The sequence below is a fragment of the Parambassis ranga genome, chromosome 6 (genome assembly GCF_900634625.1).
Source record: "Parambassis ranga chromosome 6, fParRan2.1, whole genome shotgun sequence".
Classification (NCBI taxonomy): domain Eukaryota; kingdom Metazoa; phylum Chordata; class Actinopteri; family Ambassidae; genus Parambassis; species Parambassis ranga.
This window is the reverse complement of record NC_041027.1, coordinates 11,463,263-11,489,439: the sequence shown is the minus strand read 5'-3', so window position 1 is coordinate 11,489,439 and position 26,177 is coordinate 11,463,263. Positions and strand designations below refer to the sequence as shown.

The window sequence follows — 26,177 nt, the reverse complement described above, 5'->3', positions numbered from 1 at the left end:
GTTTGGATCCCTGGACTGAGGAGGAGGAGGAAGAAGAGGAGGAGGAAGAGGAGGAGGGTGGGGGGCAGTGCGTTTCTCTGCTTCAACAGTTATGACTGCGGTGAGCTTCGTACCTCCCAGCTGGGTTCTGTGGATACGAGTAATTGAATTGTGCAGCTCGAAGGGAAGTAGGATGATTTCTTTCTTTTGCCTTCTGAGGCAACTCAGAGGAAAGTTGTGTTTTTCATACAGCTTTCGACAAAACCGTGAAGGTTACACACAGCTGTGGCTTATAAGGAGCTGGTCCTTAAATAAAAAAAAAAACAGAATTTTCTTTATTCTTGAAGTCTCAATTTTAAATAAATATATTAAAAAATGGCTTTTCAGCTAACAAAATTCTGTAAAACACAAATAATTATACACTCCTCAACTCATCTTGTAAGGTTTGCATGACTTGCTTTGCAGAAACATGTGTTCAAGTTCCGTCTACTTCCACCTATGAATGTGCGCCTTCCACAAAACTGCAAAAGTTTATATATATATATATATATCCATCTCTGGAAGACTGATTGAATTGGAATGCTTCCAATCCTGACAGTAGTCAACTGTGAGAGTGTGAAGTTAAGTGTTTATTGGGCCAACCTGCCGGTCTAAAAAGGCCCCAGCTGTAAATTTGTCACCACATGCAGATTTCATGGCTCGAGCTGCGGCTCAAGAAACAACCAAAACAATCATATACACCCCCCCCCCCCCCCCACTTCCCCCCACAGCTGAGGACCTCAGTCAACCCTGAAGCTTGAAAAAAAAAAGTCTGAAAGCCATCTGCCAGCTGAAAGAGCAGAATCTGGTAGAAACAGTTACCACATTTTCATTGCTTTGCCGTGTTGTCACGGTTACTGGTCCATAACAACGGTCTCCTGGGAGCGCAACAAGCACTGGAGGAGTCATGTGATGCAAAAAAGGGAAAAGGTAAAAACCAGGCAGACCGGCATGTTGGACTCTTTCTCTGCTCTTTATGTGTCCACTGTGCCAAATAACCAGTATAAACCCGCTCAATAAGATGACAGGATTAACACAGACGGTTAAGGAAGTCAAATAAAATGGAGGAAAGAATAGGAGCAGGAATGATGGGTTACATAAGACCTTAGAAAATGTGCCTTTGACTTTGTGCTGTTCCTGATGCCGTTGTCCCGTGGCAGCTCGTTAGCATGAGTGTGTTTCATCATGGTGCTTATTCATGAATATTGAAGTGCATCTACTTATGGCTTATTTTCAGCAGACGCTGCTGGAGAGGAGCACGCCGCTGCACGCCGACTGGAAGCTTTCAACTGACAAAAGTGATGCAGATGATTCATTTAAATTTCTATAAATACATATTTAGTGATTTGGTGCTTGGCTTTTAAATAAAGGGAAATTATCTCAATAAGCATCGATAATCTAGTTACATTATCACGCTGCTGCTGGTACACTTCAGCAACAGTATTACTGGGGGGCCCTGGTAATTTGTAATAATCTAAGGTCGTGTATGACCGTTAATCCCAAATAAATTTGCCATCTTGTGCAAAGCAAGTGATTTGTGGTTGATTTTTTTACTTTTTGGTTAAGATTTATAAGGCTTGCTTGGGTTGAGACTCATTAAGAAATAGTAGCAAACTGTTAGAGGAGAAAGATGGATATAGAGTATCCATGGCAGCGTGGGTAAGGAAAATGCTGCTAATAGAAAATGCAATTAGTTAATAGTAATGGTTCAATTAAGGTGCAATTGGGCCTAAAAGCCTCAGACTTTATGTAGTGTCCACAGGACTCCCGGAACTTTAGCTTAACTGCTATAAATGATAGGCGGCACTATTGACTGAACCTAATTTAAAGGTGACATTGTTTAAATGTACAATGTCATGACCATATCTGCCTCCATCTTCCAGGTAGGGCTTCCCGGCCAGGACAGCTACTGCTACCCGATGCGTTACAATTATGGCTGAAACCATAAGCGTTCGGCTGTGATGTCATCAAGTAAGCTACGGTTCGAACTGCAGAAAGTCCCTGATGCATCTTCCCGGCCTCCGGCAGCTTCCAAGTACGAACTGCTTAGTTAGATATAGAAGCTGATGTGGTATTCCTTGGCTTCAGTACATCATACACTCTATGTGTACTCTCATGCAACACTTTGCAAGCGTTTTAGGCACATAAAAAGCGTGATGCAACAGAAGAAAGTTTTATAAAATCAATGCCTTTTAACAGCAGGAACTTACTTTTGCACAGCAGGTAAACAGACAGAGAGAACTCTCCATGCAATCCAGGACCAATGAGGTTTTCTTCTTGCAGAATATGGTTGTGCACAGAAAAAAAGGCCTTTCTACTGTACAAGTACACACAGCATCATCTCCGACCTGTGCTGTCTGACCACAGCCCTTCTAACTACACTGATGAGTTTACATCCCATGATATAAACTGACAAAGTGGCCTTATGTTTATAATTCAGGTCACAGACATCAGTCCACAAATCTCTTCTATGCTCTGAAGATTTCAATGATTCACCCTAAACCAGAAAAACACTGTGGCAGAAGCATATGTGTCCTAATTTGTGTAATTACGACCATGTGTGTGTGTGTGTGAATCTGCATCTGGCATTGTGTGTGGATGTGTGTGTGCCAGTGCATGCATAATGAAGACCGGCTGTCACTATTTTTTTTTTTTTTTTTTTTTTTTACATCGTGCACAGAAAATTAGCTTTAATGTACCTGTGCGTTGTTGTTGCTATGACGACTGTCCAGTGTGGTCAGAGGTAAGTTAGAAAGTCCTTATGATTTGTTGACAGCATCCCGGATCAATGCACATCTGGGAGCTACATCTAACTCGCTGTGTTCATCATGCCTTCTGCTCTGACTGATTGAGTGAGTGTGTCTTTACACAGCAAATATGTGCCTGTTGCATAAACAGCACAGAGATGCACCTGTTTGTAGGCAATTTGGGCCACTTTAAGAACATAAACTAAACATACAATGACTGAAAAATCAAATTAACTCATTTAATTACTGAGACCAAAAAAGCTCTCTCTCACACCACTCGTCCTGCCAGCTCTAAAATTAACCCATTTCCCAGGAACATTGTCTCGTAAAACAAGCCTAATCTCACAAGCTTAATGTTCACTGCAACAACTAAGCTGGGAAAATATCCACTGAGAGTGTAGTGGCTCTGACAGCCTGCCTCGTTTAGGAACTAGGAGCTATGTCTGATGACAAAAAAAAACCAAGCAACCCAGCTTTTAACCCCCCTTTTTTTCCCAAAAACAGAAAGCTATCTGAACATGCTGGGGTCCATGTGGTGTAACTCTCTGAGGAACCTCCACACACAAATATACACCCATCACTATTTCCATGCCTGTGTGGAATTGTTTAACCCTTTCAACCCCACATCCCCATATTTCATCGATAATAAATCAATTAGTTAAGTTTCCTTTTAACTCCCAGTTGGGGTTAAGCATGAAAAACAGGGTTAGACCACACGACGTCTTCTTGGTGAGACTGGGATGAATTGTGGTGCTAGCGGTTGAGCATTCATCCAACTTAGCTTTGAGCTAGCACATCATTTATTTATATATTTAGTTTTTCTATAACTTTAATAATCCCAGGCTGCCAGCAAGTAGCGCCACACACCAGTGAGTGCACTGGAGGCGGGTAAAGTGCCTTGCCCAAGGACACACAACAATGACTAGGGAGGAGTTGGGATCGAACCACCAACCTTCTGGTTATTGGACAACCCTGCTCTACCACTGAGCCACTGCTTACATTACATGTTATTAAATTTTCATTAAGCATCCCATTAGAGGATTTCTTTAGCTGCTTCAGTCACCGTTAGCATGAACATGTGTCAATGTGACGTATAATGTAATGTGACCTAATGTTGTCCTCTTTGTACATTGTTTTTTGGGCACCTTAATACCTTATCCAACATTGGATACACATCCACATGGGTATTGGTTGCCATACCTTGAGATTTTAACACCAGAATCTATCAGGAAAGATCATTATTCATTCTACACTTAACAGTATGCAGCTTTTTGAGGCATTGTACATATATTATCAAGCTAACCTGGCCATAAAGAGCCATGCGATAAGCTAACCTTATCACTTGGCTCTAAAAGGACAGTCAGGGTGGTCAACAGTGTGCTCCCCACACACACACACAGTAAACCATCTGTGTTGGTGTGAGCTATGCAGCAGTTTGTCTAATGATTAACAGCTCGGGCGCTGTGCAGCATCACTTCATGCACAGTGAATGGGTGGTGAAAGGGAGACAAAAGTCATACTATTTAAATGAGAGGAAGCACACATAATGATATGCACACATACAGTGGAAATTGGAAAACAGCACCAATTCTTCCACATCTCATCAGATATTCAACCAAATTTCTCCCAGGAAAAGAGAAATCAGGAGAGCGTCGGCTGAAGTCTGATTTCTGACTCATCATTTCTCTCCGTCAGGAGGAATATATAAATAGATGGAAAAAGCAAGTTGTGCCCTCCTCTGAAAACTTTTCTTCTTCCCCTCACGGGGTGTTGAATATTCCTCATTGTCTTGTATGCAAAAGGTCACATTGCTGACGGTGCTGAGAAACTTAGATTTTTGTCGCTCACTGCTACAATAAGTGTCAACTTTTAGCACATAACAACACTCAGGCGTTGTGGGTTCTCAGAGCTGCTACGTGATGGACTGAAAGGCTGCACTGCTGGCCCCTAGGAGCCTGTGTTTACATGGATAACAAGCTCCTTTTGTCAGCCTCCTGATAGGGCTTTGTGTTGTTGGGTGATTTTATAACTTACTATGAAACAAATAACAAAAGAAAAGTGAACTGTCCAGCCATAACTGTGAAAAGAAAGTTGACTAAAGTCTATAAGTAGGGGAGTAAAATGTAGGCCATTTGATGCTGGCTCCAGAAGAGCACCAGTTCTCATACACCTTCATGTTAAAATGTCCGACTTTACAGCAGAAACAGTTCTACAGCCTGTTGACTGTACATAAAGATGGATGACGCAGCTCCGCCTCCATCTACTGTACAAAAGTATGGCCAAAATATTTCACTATGTTGGAATAAGACACCATCTTGGAACCACAGGTTAAGATGCGTGAATGCTGTTCTGACCAAACACCAACTTCTCACCACGAGGTTACTAAAAAAAAAGCATTCAAGCACAGATTCAGCACGCTAACAGCTAGCTATAGCTCTATGGAAAACATTTATTTGAGGAGAACCCTTAGTTTAGTGGGGTCTGTGTGTGCAGGGTTTATGACCTGCCACCAGGGGGCAAGCCGTATGTTTTGGAGCCGTCATGTCATCAACCTTTATATACAGTCTACTGCAGGGGTCACTAAATGGCGGACCACGGTCCGGATCCAGACCCAGAAGCCGTCCCATACGGACCCGAACTTATAGTCCAAACAGCAGGTTATTCTTTAAAACCTGATGGGGCGCTTCTATTTTAACTGCCGCAGCTTTCATTGACTTTACGGTATTGGCTTAGCGCATGAGGAAACGCACTGACCAATTGCATATGAGTTTAGCCGTCCCACGTGATAACATGATAAAGCCAATCAAATCTGGGCATTTCAGGTGGTAAAGTGGCAATACACCGGGGTTAAAGTGGACCAGAAGCTAAATGTTCAGATCAGTCAGTGGCTGGCATCACATCCCTGTCTGTGGCATTAGCATGTGATTTTATAAGTAAAATTAACTCTGATACTTTACAAGCTTTCAATTATTATTAGATAAGAAAAGTGCCATCATCGAGCATCTGTTCAATAAGTCTGGACTGTTTCTTTCAATCCAGACATTAAAGCTGCTAATAATAACTGAAGTCTGTGTGCTGTCGTCTTCAAAAACACTTGGCTGAGATTCTTAGCTTTGATGCCACTCTTACGTAGATAGCCACTTGCTACAAAGTGCCATAAATCCTCTCATCTAAATATCTGAAAGAAGACGAGTGAGTAAAAAGCAAAATATATTATTTAGTATTTGTTTATTTCTGCTGTTAAAGTCGGACATTTTAACATGGAGGTCTATGTGGATTGACTCATATTTTGAGGCAGCCTCAAATGGCCACCCGAGGAACTGCAGCTGTGTTTAAACGGCAAAGAATCACCTAAAAAAAAAATCTGCTCACACCGCCACAACCTCTCAGTCATACTGATGGCAACAACAGACAAAGCATCAGCTGATCACACTGACTTCGTCCGGTTTGCTGAGATAAGTGATGACACCCAGCTCCTCCTGCTGCACAGACGTTCTTCTATGAATGCAGATTTTTTTTTTTAAAAAGTCCTTTATCTATTTTTACCTCTGCTTTTAAAGTCTAAACAGTTTTTGCTGCATGATGCTGTGTTCCACATCACTGTCCTATTTTCCCATCATTGCCGCAGGAAACCAGCATTGTTTCAAAGCTGCTGATGTTTCTTTCCTCAGTAAATTCCTCAGAATAAGATCTGTGGATGTTCTTGAGTAACCAGGTCATGATTTTAGGAGAGAACGTTTGCTTTTTTTGTACTTCATTGTCAATATTTCCAAAGCTATGTCACTCAAAACAACTGAAATTGATTGGTGTACTGTCCCTTTAAGACTCACCCCCTCACAGGTGAGGACTCAGGTAAAGCAGCAACCACAATATGAATGTTTTAAAGCAGCCATGCATCCCCCTGACATCCAGCCAGGCAGCGTTTATAAGTGCGTCTACAGCTTATGTGCTTCTTCCTGGCATTTCTGCTATTACACTTGTTCTACAGTAAGCTGCTCTGGATGACAGCGCGAGGCTCCGAACGCCTCTTAGGGGACGTTTTTCCAAACAGCTGTGTCAGATTCTGCAGTTACAGGGATCAAGCTTGGCGGAAAACAACAAGACAGTAAAAGACTGAAACAGGTCACTGCCTCTGGTCCGCAGCTGTGACACTTTAAATGTGGCTTCACTGGCACTGTAACCCTCCTCTGTAATTTCCCCACGGACACAATGGGCAGAAACTGGGTTATAGCATCACCTCAGTTTACGTGTGTTGCAGCCTCCTAAAACTTTGTTTAAAGTCACTCTCAGTCAAAGGACAATGTCCCTCTCAGCTGCTCCCATTTGCAGCTACTGACCTTAATAATTAATTCACTGCCAAGAGGAAGTGTTTTAACACATGAAGGTCAGTCCACTCCTCAAGGAGAGCACTGCAGTCGCTCAGTAGTGTCCTCTGCAGCTGTGGACAGTAGTCCAAGTCATGTGAGACAGGTCTGCTGCTTTACATGTATGACTCTTAACATGAGGTCGATATTTTTGACATGTGGGGCAGAGACTCGTCCTGATGGTTATCTTAAAGTGGCGACTGCCAGATCCTCTTTTTAATGTCTGCCCTTAACCAGTAGTTTTTCGTTCCAAATCCAACCGTCATTAAAAACAAATCTTAAGCACAGGTGAAAACAAAACAGCTCATGGTGTCAGGGAGGCTCGAACCTCAGATTCCTTAAAGGTAGGGTAGGAGATTTCATTCTGATGCACTTTTTGTTAACTTAGTGTAACTTCTCTTTACAATCCGATAGCAACCAATTAGTTCGGCAGTTTCGCATTAAAACGAAGAATATGAATCATCTGTGGAAGCTATAAAACGCTAAAAAACATCAGCCAATCCTCCGGGTGGACTCTGCGCGGAGTATTGGCTGGTTGTCACTCTCTTCCTGCTCTGCATGCACCACAGAGGTACGTGCATGATGGCCGAAGTCACAGACCGCAGATCGTCTTCAGGTAATGCGCGTGCATGTGATTGGGAGGCGTGGCTTCGGGGTGAGCTCCGAGAGAAAGGGGCGTGTTTACTTTCTAAATCTGGCTGACTCAATCTCCTACCCTACCTTTAAGCACAGGTGAAAACAAAACAGCTCACGGTGTCAGGGAGACTCGAACCTCAGATTCCTTAACAGTCTGTCAGTGTACACCCACCATTCCTCCACACACCACACCTACCTCCTTACACTTTCAGGCTCTGACTTTTGTGGCTGTATGGGTCCCATATTCAACACCATCATATATTCTGTTAATGTAAATGTAGCATAATGTCCACATGTTCTGTTAGCATAAACTTAACTGTTTTTCAGCTAGATGGTGTCAAAGGGATGAAACATTTCTGTAGGTCAACCAGGAAGTGAGTTAAATTGACAAAAAGCCAGTTTTTCCATTGGCTTTTGGGTTAGTGTGAAAAATAAGTTTAATTGAGGTGACGGTGCATTTACTGTCCTTGACAACCATTAAGATTACATTCAGTGACGTAGAAAAAAACAGGCCCAGTCTGAGACAAAGACCTGCTGCAGACTGATCATCAGTGACCTGACGAAGCTTCATTGCTCACCCTGAAGTCGATGCCCACGGTGGAGATGAAGCTCCCAGCCAGAAAGGCTCCGTCTTTGAAGCGCACCAGCAGACAGGTCTTCCCCACACCTGAATCCCCGACCAGCATCACCTGAGACATCAGAGGAGGAGGAGGGGATCAAACTCAAAGCCTCGTGTGGGTATTTATGACGCTCATGAACAAACTTAAACTCTCAAAAGCTCTGCAGTGATGCAAGCCTGTGTGTATCCTGCTTTATTTTTCCATTTTAAGAACAATATGGAGTTTGTAGATAAAAAGTTATGTGTACAAAACAGGTGATGCCATTTTAAGTAAAACTGATTAAATACATAAAACAGAATTACAATCAATTCACAGATGTTCCATCTGAGCTGCTCCCTGCTTCAGAATACATCCCTCCATCACCACCACCACACAAGTGTGTAGTTAAACTTCTTCAAAGCAGCCATCACCTCTGCTGCCTCCACTTTCTTTAAAGTTCTTTAATTGGCTGCTGTCACCCCTTCACCCAATCTTCTGACTGATCAGCTTAATTGAATACAAGCCGGAGAGCCCCGAGCGTTGAGTAATGAGACCTCAGCGTCTGATCCTCTCTGCTCACCTTGAAGGCGATATCGTAAAACTCCCCGCTGTTGCTGATGGACGGTCTGCTGGGATAAACCAGTCCGGAGGACGGAGCAGCAGCTGCGGCGAGACCTTTCCCCGTCCTCCCGCTGCTTGGAGACGACTTGGGGCTCTTGGAGCTCCCTCTGCCTTTCACTGCCTTCTTCCTGGACATGGTTCTGATAACAGAGCGCTTAACACAGTGAGGAGAGTGTAGGGTTAAAAAAAATGAGACGGGTTTGCTTTCAAGTGTTGGAACACTTTCCTTTTTTTTTTTGGTCGTTGAGGCGAAAGAAGTTCACCTGCGCGTCAAAATCATGATTGTGCGTAAAAGCGCAAATTGGTACTTCACGGACAGAAAACTGGCCATAAAGAGAGGCAGCTGTTGTCCCGGCAGTGCAGCTGGATGACTCTGAAGCTGAGGTCTGTTCACACTGTAAACAGCAGTCTCTCCCCGCCTCTCTCTCTCTCTCTCTGTCTCTGTCTCTCACACACACACACTCTCGCTCGCAGTGAGACGTTGGGAGCGGATGGCATGGTGCGTCCGCAGAAAATCCACCCTAAAACTCATTTACTCAAATTGAACATCTAATTAAAATGACCACAAAGATGAGCTAAATAGTTCATCATGCTGTTACATGAGTGCATTTCGCTTTTCATATTTGCATCCTAAAAATTAACACAGAAATCAAATTCAGTTTCTGGGGTGTGTTTTTCCTCTAAAAGCTGCACTTAGTTGTTGGTATTGATTCAGACTTTCAGAATCTTGACAGCTTGTAATAAGAAGCTTTCCATTTCTCCACAGACACTTTGAAATCCAAGGCTGCATCCCTCTGCTGGTCTATTCAAACAGCCCCTCCTCTGGATACAGTGCACAAAGTCCAGCTGATATGTCATCAGACAGACGTGCTGGAAGAGGTGGGACTTGGTGTATAACGGTGCTCACTCTCACACAGGTGCACACAAAGCAGATGGGACTGCAGAGAGCAGGAAATTGGATTCAGAAAGGAACTGGTTAAACCCAAGTGGCTACAGATGATGTAACTGAAGCACTGAGAGTCACTGGTTGTCAGGGTTGGTCAGAAAACACAGACGTGCAGAGTAAACGGCAAAAACTACTTGGTTAGGCTTTAGCAGAGGTGATGTTTGGGTGTTAGATGCCGTGGTAACCCAAAATCGCTGGGTGAAAAGAGGCATTACTAAGCTCAAGTTTCATAGCATCTATCCAAAGTGCCTGTTAGTGTTAGCTTCTATTGCACAGATGCAGAAAATCCATCAGCCTTCAGCTTCTTATTCTGTCACATACAGTATCTACAGTAGCTCATGCACATTTGTTTGCATGTTTTTGCCTCCATCCACTGCACAGGTGACTCATTTGTACCATTGGTGCCCGTCACAACCTTCTTTAGTTAGAAACATTCACGTCAGGGAACTCTATTCTTATTACTGGTGCATCAGTGATGTGATTCATTCCTTTGTTTCCGGACTGATTTTCCCCAGCAGTGACTTGAACTGACAACCCACATCCATCGTTGGTCATCATAGAGCATCGCTGCAGAGACACCTCCACTTTTAATATTATATCAGAGGCCGCTGTGTGTTACACAATGCATGGCCGTGTGATCCGTTAAGTTAACCATCAAAGTCTCATGAAAGGAGCCATTCAGCAGGGAAATTTATTTTCAGCCCAGACGCAAAGAACACAACAAACAGGAAGCAGACGTGAGTTTGAGGAGGAGGCTATTAAAAACATCCATGCTGTGTGAGTGGTGCATTGTCAGGGGCAATGAGAAGATAACAACGGGAGCAGCGCACACACCCATTCACCACTGATGGGATGACAGAGCTCCTGCTACAGCCAAACTGATTAAAGGTAGGGAAGGAGATTTCATTCTGATGCTCTTTTTTTAAAATTAGTGTAACTTCTCTTTGCAATCTGATAGCAACCAATTAGTTCGGCAGTTTCGCATTAAAACGAAGAATATTTATCATCTGTGGAAGCTATAAAACGCTAAAAACATCAGCCAATCCTCCGGGTGGACCCTGCGCGGAGTATTGGTTGGTTGTCACTCTCTTCCTGCTCTGCGCGCACCAGAGAGGTCCGTGCATGATGGCCGAAGTCAGACTGCAGCTCGTCTTCAGGTAATGCACGTCCATGTGATTGGGAGGCGTGGCTTCGGGGTGAGCTCCGAGAGAAAGGGGCGTGTGTTTACTTTTAAAATCTGGGTGACTCTCACTGAGTTTTCAAAATCTCCTACCCTACCTTTAAAGTAGCTGATTTATCACTAACAATATAACATTTTATGGACTTCAGTATTAAATAATCAAGATGACCATTTATTAAATAAATACAAGATGTTAAATGATGATGCTAAGCATTACTAGAGAGTTTTTGAATAAAAGTCAGTGGGAGTCCCAACATAGGTGCTGGGTCCATGGAGAGAGGGCCTATCACAGAGACAGGAATTAAGTGAGAAGAGAGAATTTTTTTTTTTTTTTTTTTTGCAAAATACTGTTTTGTGTAAGCATACAGGAACTGAATTGGCTTGCTAGCTTTCAGCTTCATTATCAATGCGGCTACATAAAAGAAGGAGGCTCCACAGTAGTTAAAGAGGTCTTCATTATCCAGAGAATGGACTCAATATACTGTTCCACCTCCATCATGCTGACAACATTTATCTAAGGAGCAAGTATGATGAAAATAGCTTTGTCAGACTCGGTGCGGCTGCTCATTCCTCAAAGATACAGACCCACTGTGTCACATAAACAGAAACAAATCACTGTTTGTACTGGGTTATTTTTTTAAATGGAGTACAGACAGATGGCTTATTGTGCTTCACATGGTTGGATCTGGAGGTGAGACAAACACTGATGAATTTGTTGAGTGTTTTTTTTTTTTCCATTTACTAGATTACAGTCACACACGGGGAGCTTTTAAAAAAAAAAAAAACTTACACTCGCACTCATTGTTTTGTGCTGAATGATGCCTGCCATAAGGGACGTGGTGTTTTAGTTCATACTTACCATGGATGGATGGTGTTGTTGACATTGTAGAGCTGTCACACCTTGAAGTATATTAGTTGACTTAAAAAATATATTTTTTATAAGTGGTCAATGCATAAAACGCAGAAGGTAGGAATTACCTGGAGAACAGCACCACCTGGTGGCATCTTAGTGGAACAGTCATCCAGTTCTTTCGATGGAAGAAGATCAAGGAAAAAACACATTTGCACACGTCACACATTTTTGAATAATCTGGACCTACATTTATTGTGCTGTGAACAGTAAAACTTTCTGTTCGTCCTGACCTGGACATCAAATCCCAGTTAGCATCAGATACTGGAAAAACAGCCTACATCCTATCTGAAGTGCTCTTCAGTATCAGAATGGTAGAAGTAACAGTACAAATAAGGCAGATTTTTTCAGACAGGAATGAACTGTGATCAGTGAAGATGTGTCCCGATAAAAACCATCACATTGTTTGGGAATAAATACACTTAGCTTCACAGAACTTGATGTTCACACCTGATCACCTGTGTCCAAGTAGTCCAACAGTATGGCACTGAAACCACAACACTGATGATTTCCCTTTTTGGCGCTGAGATCTTTTGGCTTTAGTTTCTGTTTACTGGAATATGTGGGTGAGGCCAGTTCCTGGACTGGAAGTAGCCCCTGAGTCCTTCGAGGTCCACGGCAGGGAAATAGGCTCCGATGCGTTTTCTCAACCACCACTTGCCCTGCGCTGCGCTGGCGCTGCCTGGCTGGCTGAACTTGTATATAAAATGTTCTCCTCGAACCCACCTGAGTGGCACACACACACAAAAAGCAAAGATTTAAAAAAAAATGCAGATGCTAGATGCTAAGAAGAGTGCAGCGCTGTGAAAACAGACTCCTGACTGCTTCACCAGAGGGTGCTGTAGGACAGTGTAAATGAACCATGCCAAGTCAAGCGATTATTAGGAGGACAGATCTACTTTCAGGAAGTAACAGCTTGGCAAAGCTGGTGTCGACTGAGTGCTTACCTGGGTGGGTCTCTGCCTTGAAAGGGGTTGTGGTCGATCAGAGAGAGGACGGTGCTGTCGTTGGAAAGCAGGCGTCCTGCAATGTGTATGACCCACTCACTCTGCTCGTAGGTCTGCACAGACACAGACATGAATGTGGGAAAACAATCAGTTGTTAGGTGTATTTTGGTAGAAAATAGTTCCTTTATGGAACTGCTCAGAACAAGGACTGTGGATTTTCTTGAGTAACACAATCATGACTTCTGGAGAGAGATGCTGTTGTTGAGTTTTTCAACCGATTTTTTCTTGGGTGCTACAAGCCAAGTGCCATTTAGTTTCATTACATAGGAGTCAGACAGAAGTGTCTATGGCTAGATAAAGACAACTCTAGTCTAGACCAGAGGGAAACTATGAATATCTGATCATGGAACTGTCCCTTTAAGACAGAATAAAAACATAGACCCGCCCCCAAGCTGATTGATGTGCAAAAGCCAACACGCCCTCATAAAATTGGCACATTTGGTCGACAATACAGCCACCAAATACTCTCATGGTAACGGAGCATATGGTCATATTGCCTGCCATACATTACGTATGATCGTATTGGCTGACATCCGAAAATGAGACCAAAAGTCAGAGTACACAGGCTGCTAGGGACGGGTATATAAAGCGGTTGACAGTCATGAGTGCAAGCTTCGAGTCCCCTGACACCTGACAGTTTGGTTTTCGCCTGCATTTAACTTTTGTTTTGAATATGTGCCGTTTTCAAGGACTGAAATAAAAGGACGTTCTCCTGGTGAGAATGAGCTCACAGAAGCTATGTTCAACTATGTTTCCGCTGCTCTGTGTCTCACCTGGAAGGCAGCGAACCACATGAGCCAGTCCAGCCGGTAGTGGTATGGTGATATAAGGCACGGCCGTTGGTAAACGTCCCCTGGCTTACATTTGAACTGGTACTCCTCCCAAACTGCTTCAGGATCCTTGGGGTCTGCGCTCATAGTGCCCTGGAAAATCACCTCAGTACGCTCTTTGGTGATGCTGGTGAGAGAAATTAGATCAGATGAATATTGTAGTAGAGAATTATTCATAACTTCAGTGCAGCTTGTGAAAGACCCCTCACTGTACCTGCCAAAGGCCCCGTAGGTGTTGACGATGCGCAGAGGGTCGAAGGAGGTGTTCATCACCTGCCTGGAACTTAACAGGTTCATCACCACGGGGATGCTCAGGTATCCGATCAGAACACCCAAAGAAATATTCACCACGCGACGTATAAACATACCTGACACACACAAAGATAGAAAAAAATGTGATATAAAAGTACAATATGTGCCTAGAAATTCTGACAGGAGATCATTGGGTTTGATGAGACTGCATAGAATGATGCACAGGGCCGCTACTCTTAGCCTCAAGGAGCCTCCTAAAAGCTTATTTACTGTTTTAATCGTGTAGACTTCCATCGAAATAATACATCTGACATTTTTATTCCAGGATTTTAAACTGAAACCGAGAGGCCCAAAGGGAAATCTGTAATTACAGCTTAAATCTTGGTGGCATTTGTTATTGTCTGGCCTGTGAGAGAAGGGAGGACGGCCTGGCAGGATCAGTCAGTGGAAAACGACTGTGAGATCACAGGATGCTGGCCAGGTCTGCGTCACTTCCTTCCTACCTGTGTCTGCCTGCTTATCCCATGCATGTTAAACACATCAAGATAATCCAAATAAATCTTTTCTCACCGAGACAGACTTTCTGGGTCTGTTCAAATGATTAAAGCGTGCTCACGCTCCAGGTACAGGGCGATTTTATATTCAACATCCTACAATAAAATAAGAACACTGATGGCTCCAATGAGACCAATTAGAGAGGGGCCAGTCTTGCACTTTTACCACATTTTAAGCAGGCTCTATTGTTAAAAAAAAAAAAAAAAAAAATGTAACCGACATCTCTTTAAATTCCAATAAACCATATGTCATACTGTTCCCAGCAACTCAGCTGTCCAAGTGTTAATCCCTTTTATTCCCATAATTCCCTCTCCAACATGAGCAGACTCTCCACCTACTCATGCCATTCTACTTGTACTGTATTTCAAAAGCAAAAAAACGCCACGACAGATTAGAAAGAATCCGAGTACCTTTGGTAGGTTTGTGTGTACGTCCGGCTACATCCTGGTTCTGTATCTCCAGCACCGCTTTCTTGGCTCCAGACCCAGAGCGAAACAAGAAGCCAAGCGACGCATCGTCAAAACAGGCCAAGCTAGGGACGATGGTCAGCCAGTTCAGGAAACTGAGGTTCCCACTCAGTATCAAAACCACCTAAAGCCCACGAAACACAAGGCAGAGAGAAAAAACCCTAAACTGTAAGCAGGCACACGATTACTAGTTACTTTTTGCAACCAGAGGCACTAATCAATTAGAAGAAATGTATTTGTATATGTATGTTTTTACGTAGTACATGAACACCTGAACAAGAGAATTCAAACTGGGGGTAAAAAAAACCATGTTTGAAACTAATTTTTATTTACATTTTTGTAATTTTATTTTTGGATCGATCCATTTATCCACCCATTACCCATCACGGGTGGTTAATCATCCTTCATTCACCAGCCTAGTATGACCTAACAGCACACTGAAAAATGAAGACTGCAGTTCCCGCGGTGGCCACATGAGGCTGACTCCAGAAGCGAGTCAGCATCCACAGAATTCCCAGCTGTGTCATGGGGTCTCTCTTTAATAATTTACTTTAATTAATTGCTAACCATCTTATCTGTGTTCAGTGTTCATTACCTGGAAAAGGATCTGAATGGCTCCATTGACGGTACACATCCGTCTGCCCAGGAAGGTGAAGAATGGCACGATGAGCTCGACGAAGTGATTGGACAATGTCTCAAAGCGATGGAACCACCACGGCGAGCGGTGCATGTAGTACGACATAGGGTTGGGAACTGGCTGGGTCTGAATAGAGAGATTAAGATTTATTTTTTTTTAATTTATGCTAATAAAAAGTATTTTCTGCAGCAAACATGTTCTAAACTTAGGCTGCTCAAATGGAAGTTTTCTCTGCTTTACTTTGGCACAGACTCTTGTCTCAGAGGGTAATTTATGGTGCCACACCTTGGAGGGAAACATTTCCATGTCTAAATAAAGACAGAACTTTATTTAAATGAAGACAACCACACCTACGCACAAAAAGACATTTCATACTGTGAGGCGCAGTGGACGTATGATTAAGTGTGTGTTCATGAGGTGGTTGCATGTAAACTGTGTAGGAACCGTGAGGTGGTGGAAGACAGATGTCATACTAATCTATATATTCATTGTTTATTTTGCATAATAGAAGACAAATAACTGAGGTTATTTAACCTGTAAATTACCCAAAACACACCTGGCCTCACACAAACCAAACAACCCCACACGGCCTGCAACAAACACCAACTATGCTGAAACACACCTACGCAGTCCCCCGAGGACAGGAGGAGATCTGGAGGTTTGAAAGGGAGCAGTGTGTCAGAGGGGGTTAATAAGGCTTCACCTGGCGCCAGTGGCTTCCGGTGGCTCACCGTGTGTGTGTCTGTGTGTAAACCCCTTGGGCTGCTGACAGTTTAGGTTGGACCGAGTTAGGGAAACTGACCCAGCATGGAGTATAAGGTCCCCATTGTGAGATGATTTGCCAACTGACAACACATTTCTTGCTACACTAACGCTAACTAGTCAGAATTTAAAGATCCAATATGCAAGCATTTAATGCAATTCCTCCATTTTTAATGAGAATATAATTCAAGCAAGACTCTAGGTGTTATTAGCCGCTCTGTCCACACACACAGCTATTCTAGGAAGCCGTTGCAAACCGTGCCGACTAATCATTAGCTATAAACTACCGATCATACTGGATCAATAACTGTTCCCTGACACACAAATATGTATCACATAACTACAGAAATAAACAAAGACGGTAGTAAAGATGGAAAAAAAGAATGCATATGTTGTTTTAACTTCACTAAGAACCAATTATCAATTAAAGTTAGAGCAACAAATGATTTATTTATTGACATAATTATGATATCAGTCTTTAATCTCATATTCCATCTCCACATCTTTGAGAACTCTCATTCTCCCACAATCCTAAAACTGTGTAAAAACTCCCACAGAACCGTTTTAAACAGAAGGAAACATATGTGCTTCACGTCACGGAGGATTATAATCTCCACACAGCACTAGTTATCAAATCCCACCGGAGTCAGTGTGTATGTATGGCAGCCACAGACAGGATGAATATTCCTACTCTGTGTGTCATCTCCAGTCATTCACTCCCGTCGGAGCCGGTGTGTTCCTGTCTGTGTTAATTACAGAAGAAGAAGAAGAAGAAGAAGAGCTTCCTCCCACTGCGGCTTGCTAACAGAGAGCAGAGAGGGTCAGAGCGGCTCAGAGTCCCACAGGGAGGGAAAAAAAAAAAAACACAAACACTGGATTTACAAAACTCCACACTCCGTGTTAGAAGCTGATTTACTGAAACCCACAACAGTGCTTTCTGTAATGTGCTGCCCTGATGTGGTGAAGCCTTGTCACCATTCAGAAGACAAAACCCAAGCCCAGTGGAGCATTTCATCACTGCTAGTGACAATGAAACCAAACAGGACATAAAATACACACTCTACACACACACCTCGTAGTGGTAGTCCATGCAGGTGAGGTCTCTCCAGCATTTGTCGCCTCTGATTTTGATAAGACCCTGAAAAAGACAGACAACATCAGTAACACTGAACGACGGCACAGCATTTACTGCAAAACAAAAACAATGAAAAAACATGGACGGCCTGCAGATTGACACTCGCTGAAGACTCCCAAATGATCAGAAGCTGGATTAACTGATTACATATAAGCAGTGGTTCAGTGGTAGAGCAGGGTTGTCCAATAACCGGAAGGTTGGTGGTTCGATCCCAACTCCTCCCTAATCATTGTTGTGTGTCCTTGGGCAAGGCACTTTACCCGCATTGCCTCCAGTGCACTCACTGGTGTGGTCATTGTATGACCCATGCTTCTTTGTCTCTTCTCATCACTTCTCCCTTCACTTGATGATGGGTTTAATTTGATACATAGACTTTAACATTTAAATTTAATGGGGCTATTTTTATTTTTTGTTTTATTGTCTAATAGCAACAAAACTCACTTGACTTTAAAGAACATCGAGTTTGTTGGGGACATCTGATAATCATCAGTCTCAGTTTGCAGCTATCATGCTCACAGTTGTCTGCACAGTTTGAGTGAGGGACACTGCTTTCAGTGGACACTTTATTATAAAGTGGAGAGCCACTCAGATCAAATCAAATCTGCCTGCTGTCTGAACACATCGTTCAGACAGTCACACAGAGAAGGGCGTCTAAGCCATGACGTAGAAGTATTCCCAAAAACATGAAGGACCATATAACAACAGCAAAGAACACACACAAGTAGCAATATTAGTGTCAATATTAATATATCATACAGTGTATGTGTGACTAATAATTATTAGTAATAGCTTTTAAATAAGCAGAAAATGTCTCCTCCTTCTGGGCTTGTTTTCCAGCAGCTTAAGTAAGTAAACAGCGCTCCATCCAGGACACGAGACTGTCAATATTGACACGTCGGCCCGTCATGTGGTTGCCATGGAATGTGGAATAAATCGCCCGCTAACGTCCCTAACCAGATTTAGAAAAATCAGGACATTTCATTCTGATTATAAAAGCCTGGCTGCTGGCTGTTGAGGTGGCGCAGCCTGAACATGGCTGCTGATAATCCAATATAGTCATGAGATCCCGAAATGTCATCAATTACAACCTGATATACAAACGTCTGACATAAACAGCAGTCTGTAGGGAGTGTCGAGGGATTTGTGGAAGTTTTCATAAGGAGATAAAGATCCTTCCTTCCCTTATGACCAATCTTTTCAAGGCATGAAATGTTCTGTCAGCATGGCAGCAGGGTGTGAACACACTCCACAAAAAGTAAGGTTCAGACCTCAAGTACGGTCTTCCAGATATACAAACAAACATAAAACAAATGCATATGACAGGAGGTAAACCACGGCAACACTGGCAAGAGAAGGGTTACCCTAGATTCCAACTGTGAAAACAGGATTTAGATGCAGTATTTTTAAGTCTTCTCTCCTCCAGCTGACCAGGTGTTCTTCTGGAGAACTCAACATGCCAGCAAGAAAATCAGATTTGATGATCACATTCTCACCGTTAACGCTCTAACGCACAAAATTCCACACCCAGCGGAGCATTTCCAACTGCAGGAATGTTTAATAGACATGTCCGTGCCAGCAGTAAACTGTGTATAATCCAATCCACAAATGCAGTGCCAGCACTTTTCAAGGAGAGTCAGAGCCAGAAAAGCATTAATTTGGTTACTTTGCTCTCTGACGGAACTCAAAAATAACCAGAAAACACATGAAATCAGTGAATAAGTTAACAAGTTAAAGATGGACGGAGCAGATTATCGAATATTTTTAGTGAGTTATTTTTGTATTTTTACTCACGCGGCCCATAAAAAATATGAATAACCACAGCAGCCCTAATACAAAAATAATAACCACACTTTACCTGACAGGCTGATTTACAGTATTTGTAAGGGAAATATGTTTTTGTTACCGTATTTAACAGTTAATGAGCCAACATGGTCTCCAAAAAATCTAATTAGCTACACTTATTTGCAGCTTTCTGCCTGATTACCCTCACAGAAAAAGCATCTCAGCAAATAAATATTCCATCACACTGTGCATGATAGATCATTCATATGTGCTAATGAGGGCAATCATGATGGTAATTAATGAATTAATTAGCACATTTCTCAGTGTCTGGTTCTGTTTAACATATGGTCATCTGTTATTTTTTGTTATGTTTTGGTTGGAGCTAATTGCTGGACGTTCTCCTCGATTTAGTGGGGTAATTCAGCCACAGATTTATCAAGCTTAGTGAGAAAAATGTTGTTTTAATTCATTTTAAACCTGTCAAGCAATATGTGAGAGCAACAACACAGAAACAAGGGCTTGTGGGATATGCTCACAAGCAGTAACTCTATAGCAGTGGTGAACCACAGTGCTGTCAGACAGATAAATTGCTGTGACCGGGGCGGATCAAACACAGAGGGAACTATAGCAGGGCTTGAACTGGACTTTAAGCTCTTTGCTCTGAGGAGTTGTGCTTTAACATCAAAGCTTTTCTGTTATAATCTCATATACTCTGTAATGGATTTGCCACTGTCAAGTATGTGCAGATGTAGGAATGTTCATCATGCAGTCAAAACAGGGCTTCAAAGCTAACCAATCTATACGATTTCCAAAGCCAAAGACAGTCAGCGCGCTTCCTTTGTTTGTCATTTAGCATCTGGAGCGGATTTTCTGACAGACCGACATGTGAACCCAGGTCATATAGTCATAGAGGGCAACTGATGCTGGGTGAAAAAGTAAGAGGATCACCTTAGCAATGCATCTAAATGGCTGTCGAGTTGTCAACATCATGGAGCCACCATAGCAGCCACAAAGCCAGAAGAGAACCATAGCACGTATATTGCTGTAAAGAAACTTCCAGTCTTCATTTGATGTTGAGTAAATGTAGCATGGAACAAAAAAAAGTGATCCTTTCTGTGTACTTACAGCTCCCAGCATGATGCGAACAATGAGCCATCTGAAGGTCCAGATGCAGATGAGGGAGGGGGGGCAGAGGCGAGGGACCTGGGACAGAGTCCACACCGGACACAAGAAAATAGCCAGAAAGCCTGTCTCCAGCAGCTGGCTCTCCCAACCTGCACAAATAATCACAATATGTGTGCTGCAGTACAGAAGAGCAAACGACGCTCCAGGGAGCAGGCATGTTACAAGACATGATGTCAAGAGGATGAGAGCAGCAGCGCAAACTGTTGTGTGACCATAAGCAGTAATAAAACATGCTAAAATAATGACTGCAGCGCAGCAGTGCACATCTGCAGGCTCAAATTTGAAGATGAACTCTGACCTGTCAATCTGCCAGAGCTAACTCCACATCTGACCAAAACAGGAAATGCAAACATCCTGTCGATTAGTATTCAGAAATGAATGTACTGCAACATAAGTGCAGATGAGCAGTTGATGAGCAGCGCATCATATATTGCAAGCTAAACAATAATGCTAGCATAGTAAAGGGGGAAGCACATCTGACTGATTTCAATTACAGAGAAATGTCTGCCACTAATGTCCCAAGCAGCACAAACTCCTCTGGTTTTCAGTCTAGACTTGGGAACAATCAGACTTCAGCCAGAGTGTGATAATCCATCCAAAATAAAAGAAAGAAGCTGAGAGAAACAGTCAGATGGAGAGAAGGAAGGGGGGGAATCTTTTTTTTTTCAGGGTAATAGAAGCCACAGCTCCCAACCACAGACACAGGCCTGGCGTCTCTGACTACAAAGTGTCATTAGCCAATCACAGAGCAGCCACTGACCTCGCCATTTATCTGGGCTGGGGTTTAACATGCAACCTCATATTTATCCTCTCCTATTTCTGTCGTGTTTTTACCATTATATTCATGACAGTTGAACTAAAAGATACTTTAATTTTTTTGGATACATTTCCAACACAATGATGCTATATTTTATGAATGGATCATACCAAAACCTGTCCTTCCCTGAGATTAACTGCCTGCCTCTAATCCACTTCTTCATATGGAGGAGAAAGAAAGGAAGGCATGGAGGATTTAGTTTGAAGTTCACTTACCAAAGGAGTACCTAGAAAGAGAAGAAAACACATTTTCATTCATCTAATAACACATAGTAGTATGTTATAGTTTTAAGTATTCTAAATTATACTCATTTTTGACCATGAAATGAACAGATTACAGCTGTTTTTCTCTCACCACAGTTCTAAAGGAGGGACACAGTCCCCACACTCACCATAGCTGTCCCACGTTGACCAGTGAATGGTAAAGCACCCACAGAGCAAACATGATCACCACGTTGGCCATTCCTGTCACCAGGACAAACGCCGACAGCGCCATCCCCACCAAGGCAATGCCATCCAGGTTGGCGTCCATGTCGCTCCAGTCCAAGAACCAGAGAACGGAGGGAGTGTACGCCAAGGCAGCCAGGCCTATCTTTCCTCCTACGTAGCGTTTGACACTGTTGAGGTAGTTCTTGCAGGGCATTAGACCACGCTCGCCTATCAGCTGCTTGTTTTGGTTGTAAGCAACGCTGAACGCCACAACTACAACCAGAAAAAAGGAAGACAAAGAGGGGGTTAAAAGTGTCATCCAGCGTTCATACTGCATTCAAACACAGGGTTATCTGATCAAAACATGGATATTTACACATTTAAACAGTTAAGTTTCATATACATGTAGTAGCAGAGCTAACAGTTATCCTCAATACAGTCGCACGTAGTAAAAAGTTATAGCAATGGCAGCAAAAACGGAGCTAGCAAAGCACATCTGTGACTACTCAGCCAAATGTTTTGACATAAACAGTGCAGTTGTTAGCAAGACGCTGCTAACACGAGCATTACGTGCTACTAGCAGCAGTTTGAATTCTTCAGAGGTGAAGGTTTTATGAAACAAAACGTAGTTGAGCTAAACATAATCAGAATATATACATTATGTACACTTCACTGTGTGGACGTAACTTACAGTAAATAAAGGCGACTGAACGCAGCAGCACAATACGAGTGAGCCAGAAAGTCCCCGGCTGTAAAGACAGAAGCTCCTGCTTCTCTTCCTCACAGTCTTTGCTGGTGTTCGCTTCATTTTTAGCGCTGCTGAGGACGGAGTCTGTGTCTGTCCTCCTGCTGTCCACGCGTCTTTTCCTCACGGAGCCGTCTGAACTGTCACTGCGCGCCGCCATGTTTACTGATCTCACGGTCACGTGATAAAACAGACGCGGAAATAGAATTTTTTTTAAATTTTTTTTAACATTTAGTGTGTTTTTTAAAGTTAATTAAAGAACATTGAATTGTTATTAATTAATTGTATAATTTTCTAGAATAAAACAAAATAAACTGGAATAAATGAATGCTCTATTTATTTTTCATTCATAGATTTCTTTGTAGGTCTCTTACTGTTGTAAACCACTTGCTCCAAATGAGATTTTAAAGATTTACTGCTTGTAGTTTTTCAGTATTTTTAGTATGGTATTTTTAATACTTTTTCTATATTTTATAGTAGAATAAAAAGTAACTCTGTCAGTGAACTATATCCTAGTGTATCAATAAAAGTTAGGCATTATCCAAAGCCACATAAAAATTAGGGGGAAAAAATAGTTTTACATTTACTGTGTCGTCCTCCGCCTGCTGTGGTTGTCAAACTAGGAGCAAGCCAAACTTTGCAGAAGCCAATAGGACATGAGGGGTGGAGAGATCCAAGTACTGCAAGAGTAGAAATATTACAGGGGCCTGTCACGCTGTGCCTGGCTGTGGAGGAGGGTGTGAGAGGGAATGGTTCACGACAAGGAATCTGGGATTTTACCTTTAGATTCGCGGTGATATATTCTTCCCTCTAGCGCTGTGCGCATTTTACGCACCTGGATAGCTCCTTTGGAGTTTGGACGAACAGACCTTTTACGCACCAAACATGACCGAGGAGAACAAGTCATTGACGGAGCATCCATGCAGTCCAGAGGACAGCGAGGGCTCCGTGTCACAGCATGGATCGGATTCAGAGGCCCCGAATTCTCCTTTGGGGCCCGATGAGCAGGACGCAGCGCGCCCGACGGGGATTACGCACAAAACTGAGAGCTGCCCGGACGAGGAGCGCTTCCCCGCCTGCATTCGCGACGCGGTGTCGCAGGTGCTGAAAGGTTACGACTGGTCGCTGGTGCCTATGCCCAGCCAGGGGGAGAGAGGGCTGAAAAACAAACCTCATGTCAAACGGCCAATGAACGCGTTCATGGTTTGGGCGCAAGCAGCTCGGAGGAAGCTGGCGGACCAGTACCCCCATCTGCACAACGCCGAGCTCAGCAAGACGCTGGGTAAACTGTGGCGGTGAGTAGGACCGTGTCTCACGTAGGTTCATATTCAATTAAAAAGCAGATTCTGTGCGCAGATGGAAATACTGCATGTGCCAAGACCGTTTGGAGTTTCCAAGTCCAGATCCCAAAACACATAATGGCAAACAAACTCCAAAAAACAAGCTAAAGTCTTTTATTTTAGTAAATTCAATAGTATTTTTTGCCTCCACTGAGCACATGGCAGACAGTCCATATTGAATTGCTGTTATTCATGGACTTCCTCCCTGTCCTCCTCAGACTTCTCTCTGAAAATGAGAAGCGTCCCTTCATTGAGGAGGCTGAGAGGCTCAGAATGCAGCACAAGAAAGACTACCCAGACTACAAGTACCAGCCTCGGAGACGCAAGACCTCCAAACTGGGCCAAGGGGAAGCCAGATGTGGGCTGGATCAGCAGCAGGGCCTGTTGAAAACTGAAGCAGGCATATCCAGGCTGGCCAGCTCAGGAGAAACGCACCACCATTACCATCCAGACAGGACAGGTGATGCCACAGTCAGAAACTTTCTTTAATACTAATAATAATAATGCATTGGTCTTATATTGCACTTTTCTGCTCTGTTGGGCAGGCACTCAAAGCGCTTACATTGAGATGCATTATTCTTTCACACCACATTCACACAGTGGCAGTGGTAAGCTACCAGTGGTAGCCACAGCTCCCCAGGGGGAGACTGATGGAGACGTGGCTGCCAAGGTGCGCCTACGGCCTCTCCGCCGATTCATTCATACACATTCATACACCAGTGAGTGCACTGGAGGCAATGCGGGTAAAGTGCCTTGCCCAAGGACACACAACAATGACTAGGGAGGAGCTGGGGTCGAACCTGCGAGAGCATGAGTCATATTTTATCAATCAATGTGATCAATGTGTCTTTTTCCAGGGCCCCCAACACCTCCCACTACACCTAAAACCGACCTGCACACAGGGACCAAGCATGACAGCCTCCGCCGTGCAGACAACAGTTCCGGCTCCTCTGCTCCACCTCCCAACCGTCAGAACATCGACTTCAGCAACGTGGACATCTCGGCGCTCAGCACTGATGTCATCAGCACCATAGATGGTTTTGACGTCCATGAGTTCGATCAGTACCTGCCTCTAAACACACACGGCAGCTCTGTCCTAACACCACCGGATACAAGCGCCCCTTCTGAGTCCTTCATCCCACCCAGCACCCACTGTCACTCTCACAGCGTCCCCACCTGGACGGCCAAAACATCGGATGGGACTTCACCTTCCAATCGCGGGCTGCATGAGGATGGCAGCCAAAAAATGCACATCAAAACTGAGCAGATGAGCCCAGGTCACTACAGCTCCTCCACCACCACTCCTCCACCGCCATCACACCAACCTGAGTACACCTCCCTGGGTTCAAGTTCCTGCCCTTCCTCCACTGCTTCCTTACCTTCCGCCAATCAATCAGAATACACTGACCTTCAGAGCTCCAGCTTCTACAGCGCTTTCTCTGGTTACCCCGCCGGTCTGTATCAGTACCCGTACTTTCCTTCCTCTCGCAGGTCATACGCCACGCCGCTTATCAATAGCCTGGCCTTGGCGCCACCTCCACACAGTCCTCCCTCTGGATGGGAGCAGCCGATCTACACAACACTCACCAGGCCTTAAGGAGGACAAAACGATGGCTGTATGGGAGAAGAATTTATGAAGAACAACCCATATTTTGTGTGAAAAGATAGTGAAAGTGCACTTATTTAACATGTCAGACCCCTTTTTTTCCACATAAAAACATTGAAGTTGCATTTCTTTTGGTAGGATTGTAGCAAATATGTGAAAATTCCACTTGTTTCTATAAACATTATGATTATTCTACACAATCATATGAGTTTGAGAGTTTGATCATTTTCAAATCCATGTGCAAGATAAAGGGTGTAACTGGTTTAGAATCCTCGACTGCTGCTGTGTTTCTAAGTCGTCTCCACCTCGACAGCTGCTCCTGCTGGGTTTCCTGTGCAGAGATTAGCTAATTTCACAGTCTCAGCTCCGCCTGTCCTGTCCATCGCCTGCACGTCCTGATGGACAGCACAGCTGGACAGGGTTATGCAGTATCAGGGGCGCTCCACACTGACCTATACAACATTTTGTATGGAGTGCAGGCCAAACTGTTTCAACAAATGTTTGCTTCATGTTCTAGAAACTTTGTGACTACATTATCTTCAGTACAAACATAGCTGCTGCCCAGGCCCCACCCATTTTTTTTAAACACTTCCTGTGTGGGTCCGGCC

At 43.5% G+C, this 26,177-nt stretch overlaps 3 protein-coding genes across 6 annotated transcripts in view; 1 reads left to right on the top strand and 2 right to left on the bottom strand.

The window, feature by feature from the left end:
• The window catches only part of rab26 (RAB26, member RAS oncogene family), a 55,845-nt gene extending 43,346 nt beyond the window's left edge, over positions 1 to 12,499 (bottom strand). Inside the window, exons 1-5 of one of the 2 annotated variants that reach the window (XM_028408107.1) lie at positions 12,480 to 12,499; positions 12,090 to 12,139; positions 11,971 to 12,011; positions 8,945 to 9,139; positions 8,344 to 8,454 (exon numbers count right to left, since the gene is read on the bottom strand). In XM_028408107.1, the coding sequence (XP_028263908.1) occupies positions 8,344 to 8,454; positions 8,945 to 9,139; positions 11,971 to 11,973 (309 nt within the window). In that variant the 5' untranslated portion in view covers positions 11,974 to 12,011; positions 12,090 to 12,139; positions 12,480 to 12,499. Of the gene's footprint in view, positions 1 to 8,343; positions 8,455 to 8,944; positions 9,140 to 11,970; positions 12,012 to 12,089; positions 12,140 to 12,479 lie in introns of those variants that run through there. The other variant, XM_028408108.1, reaches the window with a different exon arrangement.
• On the bottom strand, positions 11,744 to 22,794 carry lmf1 (lipase maturation factor 1). 3 transcript variants are annotated; one of them, XR_003670905.1, is made up of 13 exons: positions 22,570 to 22,794; positions 21,842 to 22,151; positions 21,666 to 21,676; positions 20,574 to 20,722; positions 17,604 to 17,669; positions 15,728 to 15,895; positions 15,076 to 15,256; positions 14,073 to 14,226; positions 13,802 to 13,985; positions 12,969 to 13,081; positions 12,472 to 12,747; positions 12,090 to 12,139; positions 11,744 to 12,011 (listed from the first exon to the last, which is right to left on the bottom strand). XR_003670905.1 is itself a non-coding variant. In XM_028408104.1 (11 exons), the coding sequence occupies exons 1-11, from the start codon at positions 22,781 to 22,783 to the stop codon at positions 12,561 to 12,563; spliced, it is 1,737 nt and encodes a 578-aa protein (XP_028263905.1). In that variant the 5' UTR covers positions 22,784 to 22,794; the 3' UTR covers positions 12,190 to 12,560. The 3 variants fall into 3 exon arrangements, 1 of the variants encoding a protein (XP_028263905.1); XR_003670906.1 differs by having other exon boundaries at positions 12,480 to 12,747; XM_028408104.1 differs by lacking the exons at positions 11,744 to 12,011; positions 12,090 to 12,139 and having other exon boundaries at positions 12,190 to 12,747.
• Positions 22,795 to 23,359: 565 nt separating this feature from the next.
• On the top strand, positions 23,360 to 25,651 carry sox8a (SRY-box transcription factor 8a). The gene is made up of 3 exons (XM_028407848.1): positions 23,360 to 23,918; positions 24,182 to 24,423; positions 24,821 to 25,651. Exons 1-3 carry the CDS (start codon positions 23,509 to 23,511, stop codon positions 25,558 to 25,560), a joined length of 1,392 nt encoding a protein of 463 aa, XP_028263649.1. The 5' UTR covers positions 23,360 to 23,508; the 3' UTR covers positions 25,561 to 25,651.
• Positions 25,652 to 26,177: the final 526 nt, after the last annotated feature.

Coding starts and splice junctions, on each gene's coding strand:
- sox8a (XM_028407848.1), top strand. CDS start 23,509: ATGACCGAGGAGAACAAGTCATTGACGGAGCATCCATGCAGTCCAGAG. Junction 23,919..24,181: donor ACGCTGGGTAAACTGTGGCG/GTGAGTAGGACC, acceptor TGTCCTCCTCAG/ACTTCTCTCTGAAAATGAGA. Junction 24,424..24,820: donor TTACCATCCAGACAGGACAG/GTGATGCCACAG, acceptor GTCTTTTTCCAG/GGCCCCCAACACCTCCCACT.
- lmf1 (XM_028408104.1), bottom strand. CDS start 22,783: ATGGCGGCGCGCAGTGACAGTTCAGACGGCTCCGTGAGGAAAAGACGC. Junction 17,670..20,573: donor TTCGCATCATGCTGGGAGCT/GTAAGTACACAG, acceptor TGTCTTTTTCAG/GGTCTTATCAAAATCAGAGG. Junction 15,896..17,603: donor GCATGGACTACCACTACGAG/GTGTGTGTGTAG, acceptor CTCTCTATTCAG/ACCCAGCCAGTTCCCAACCC.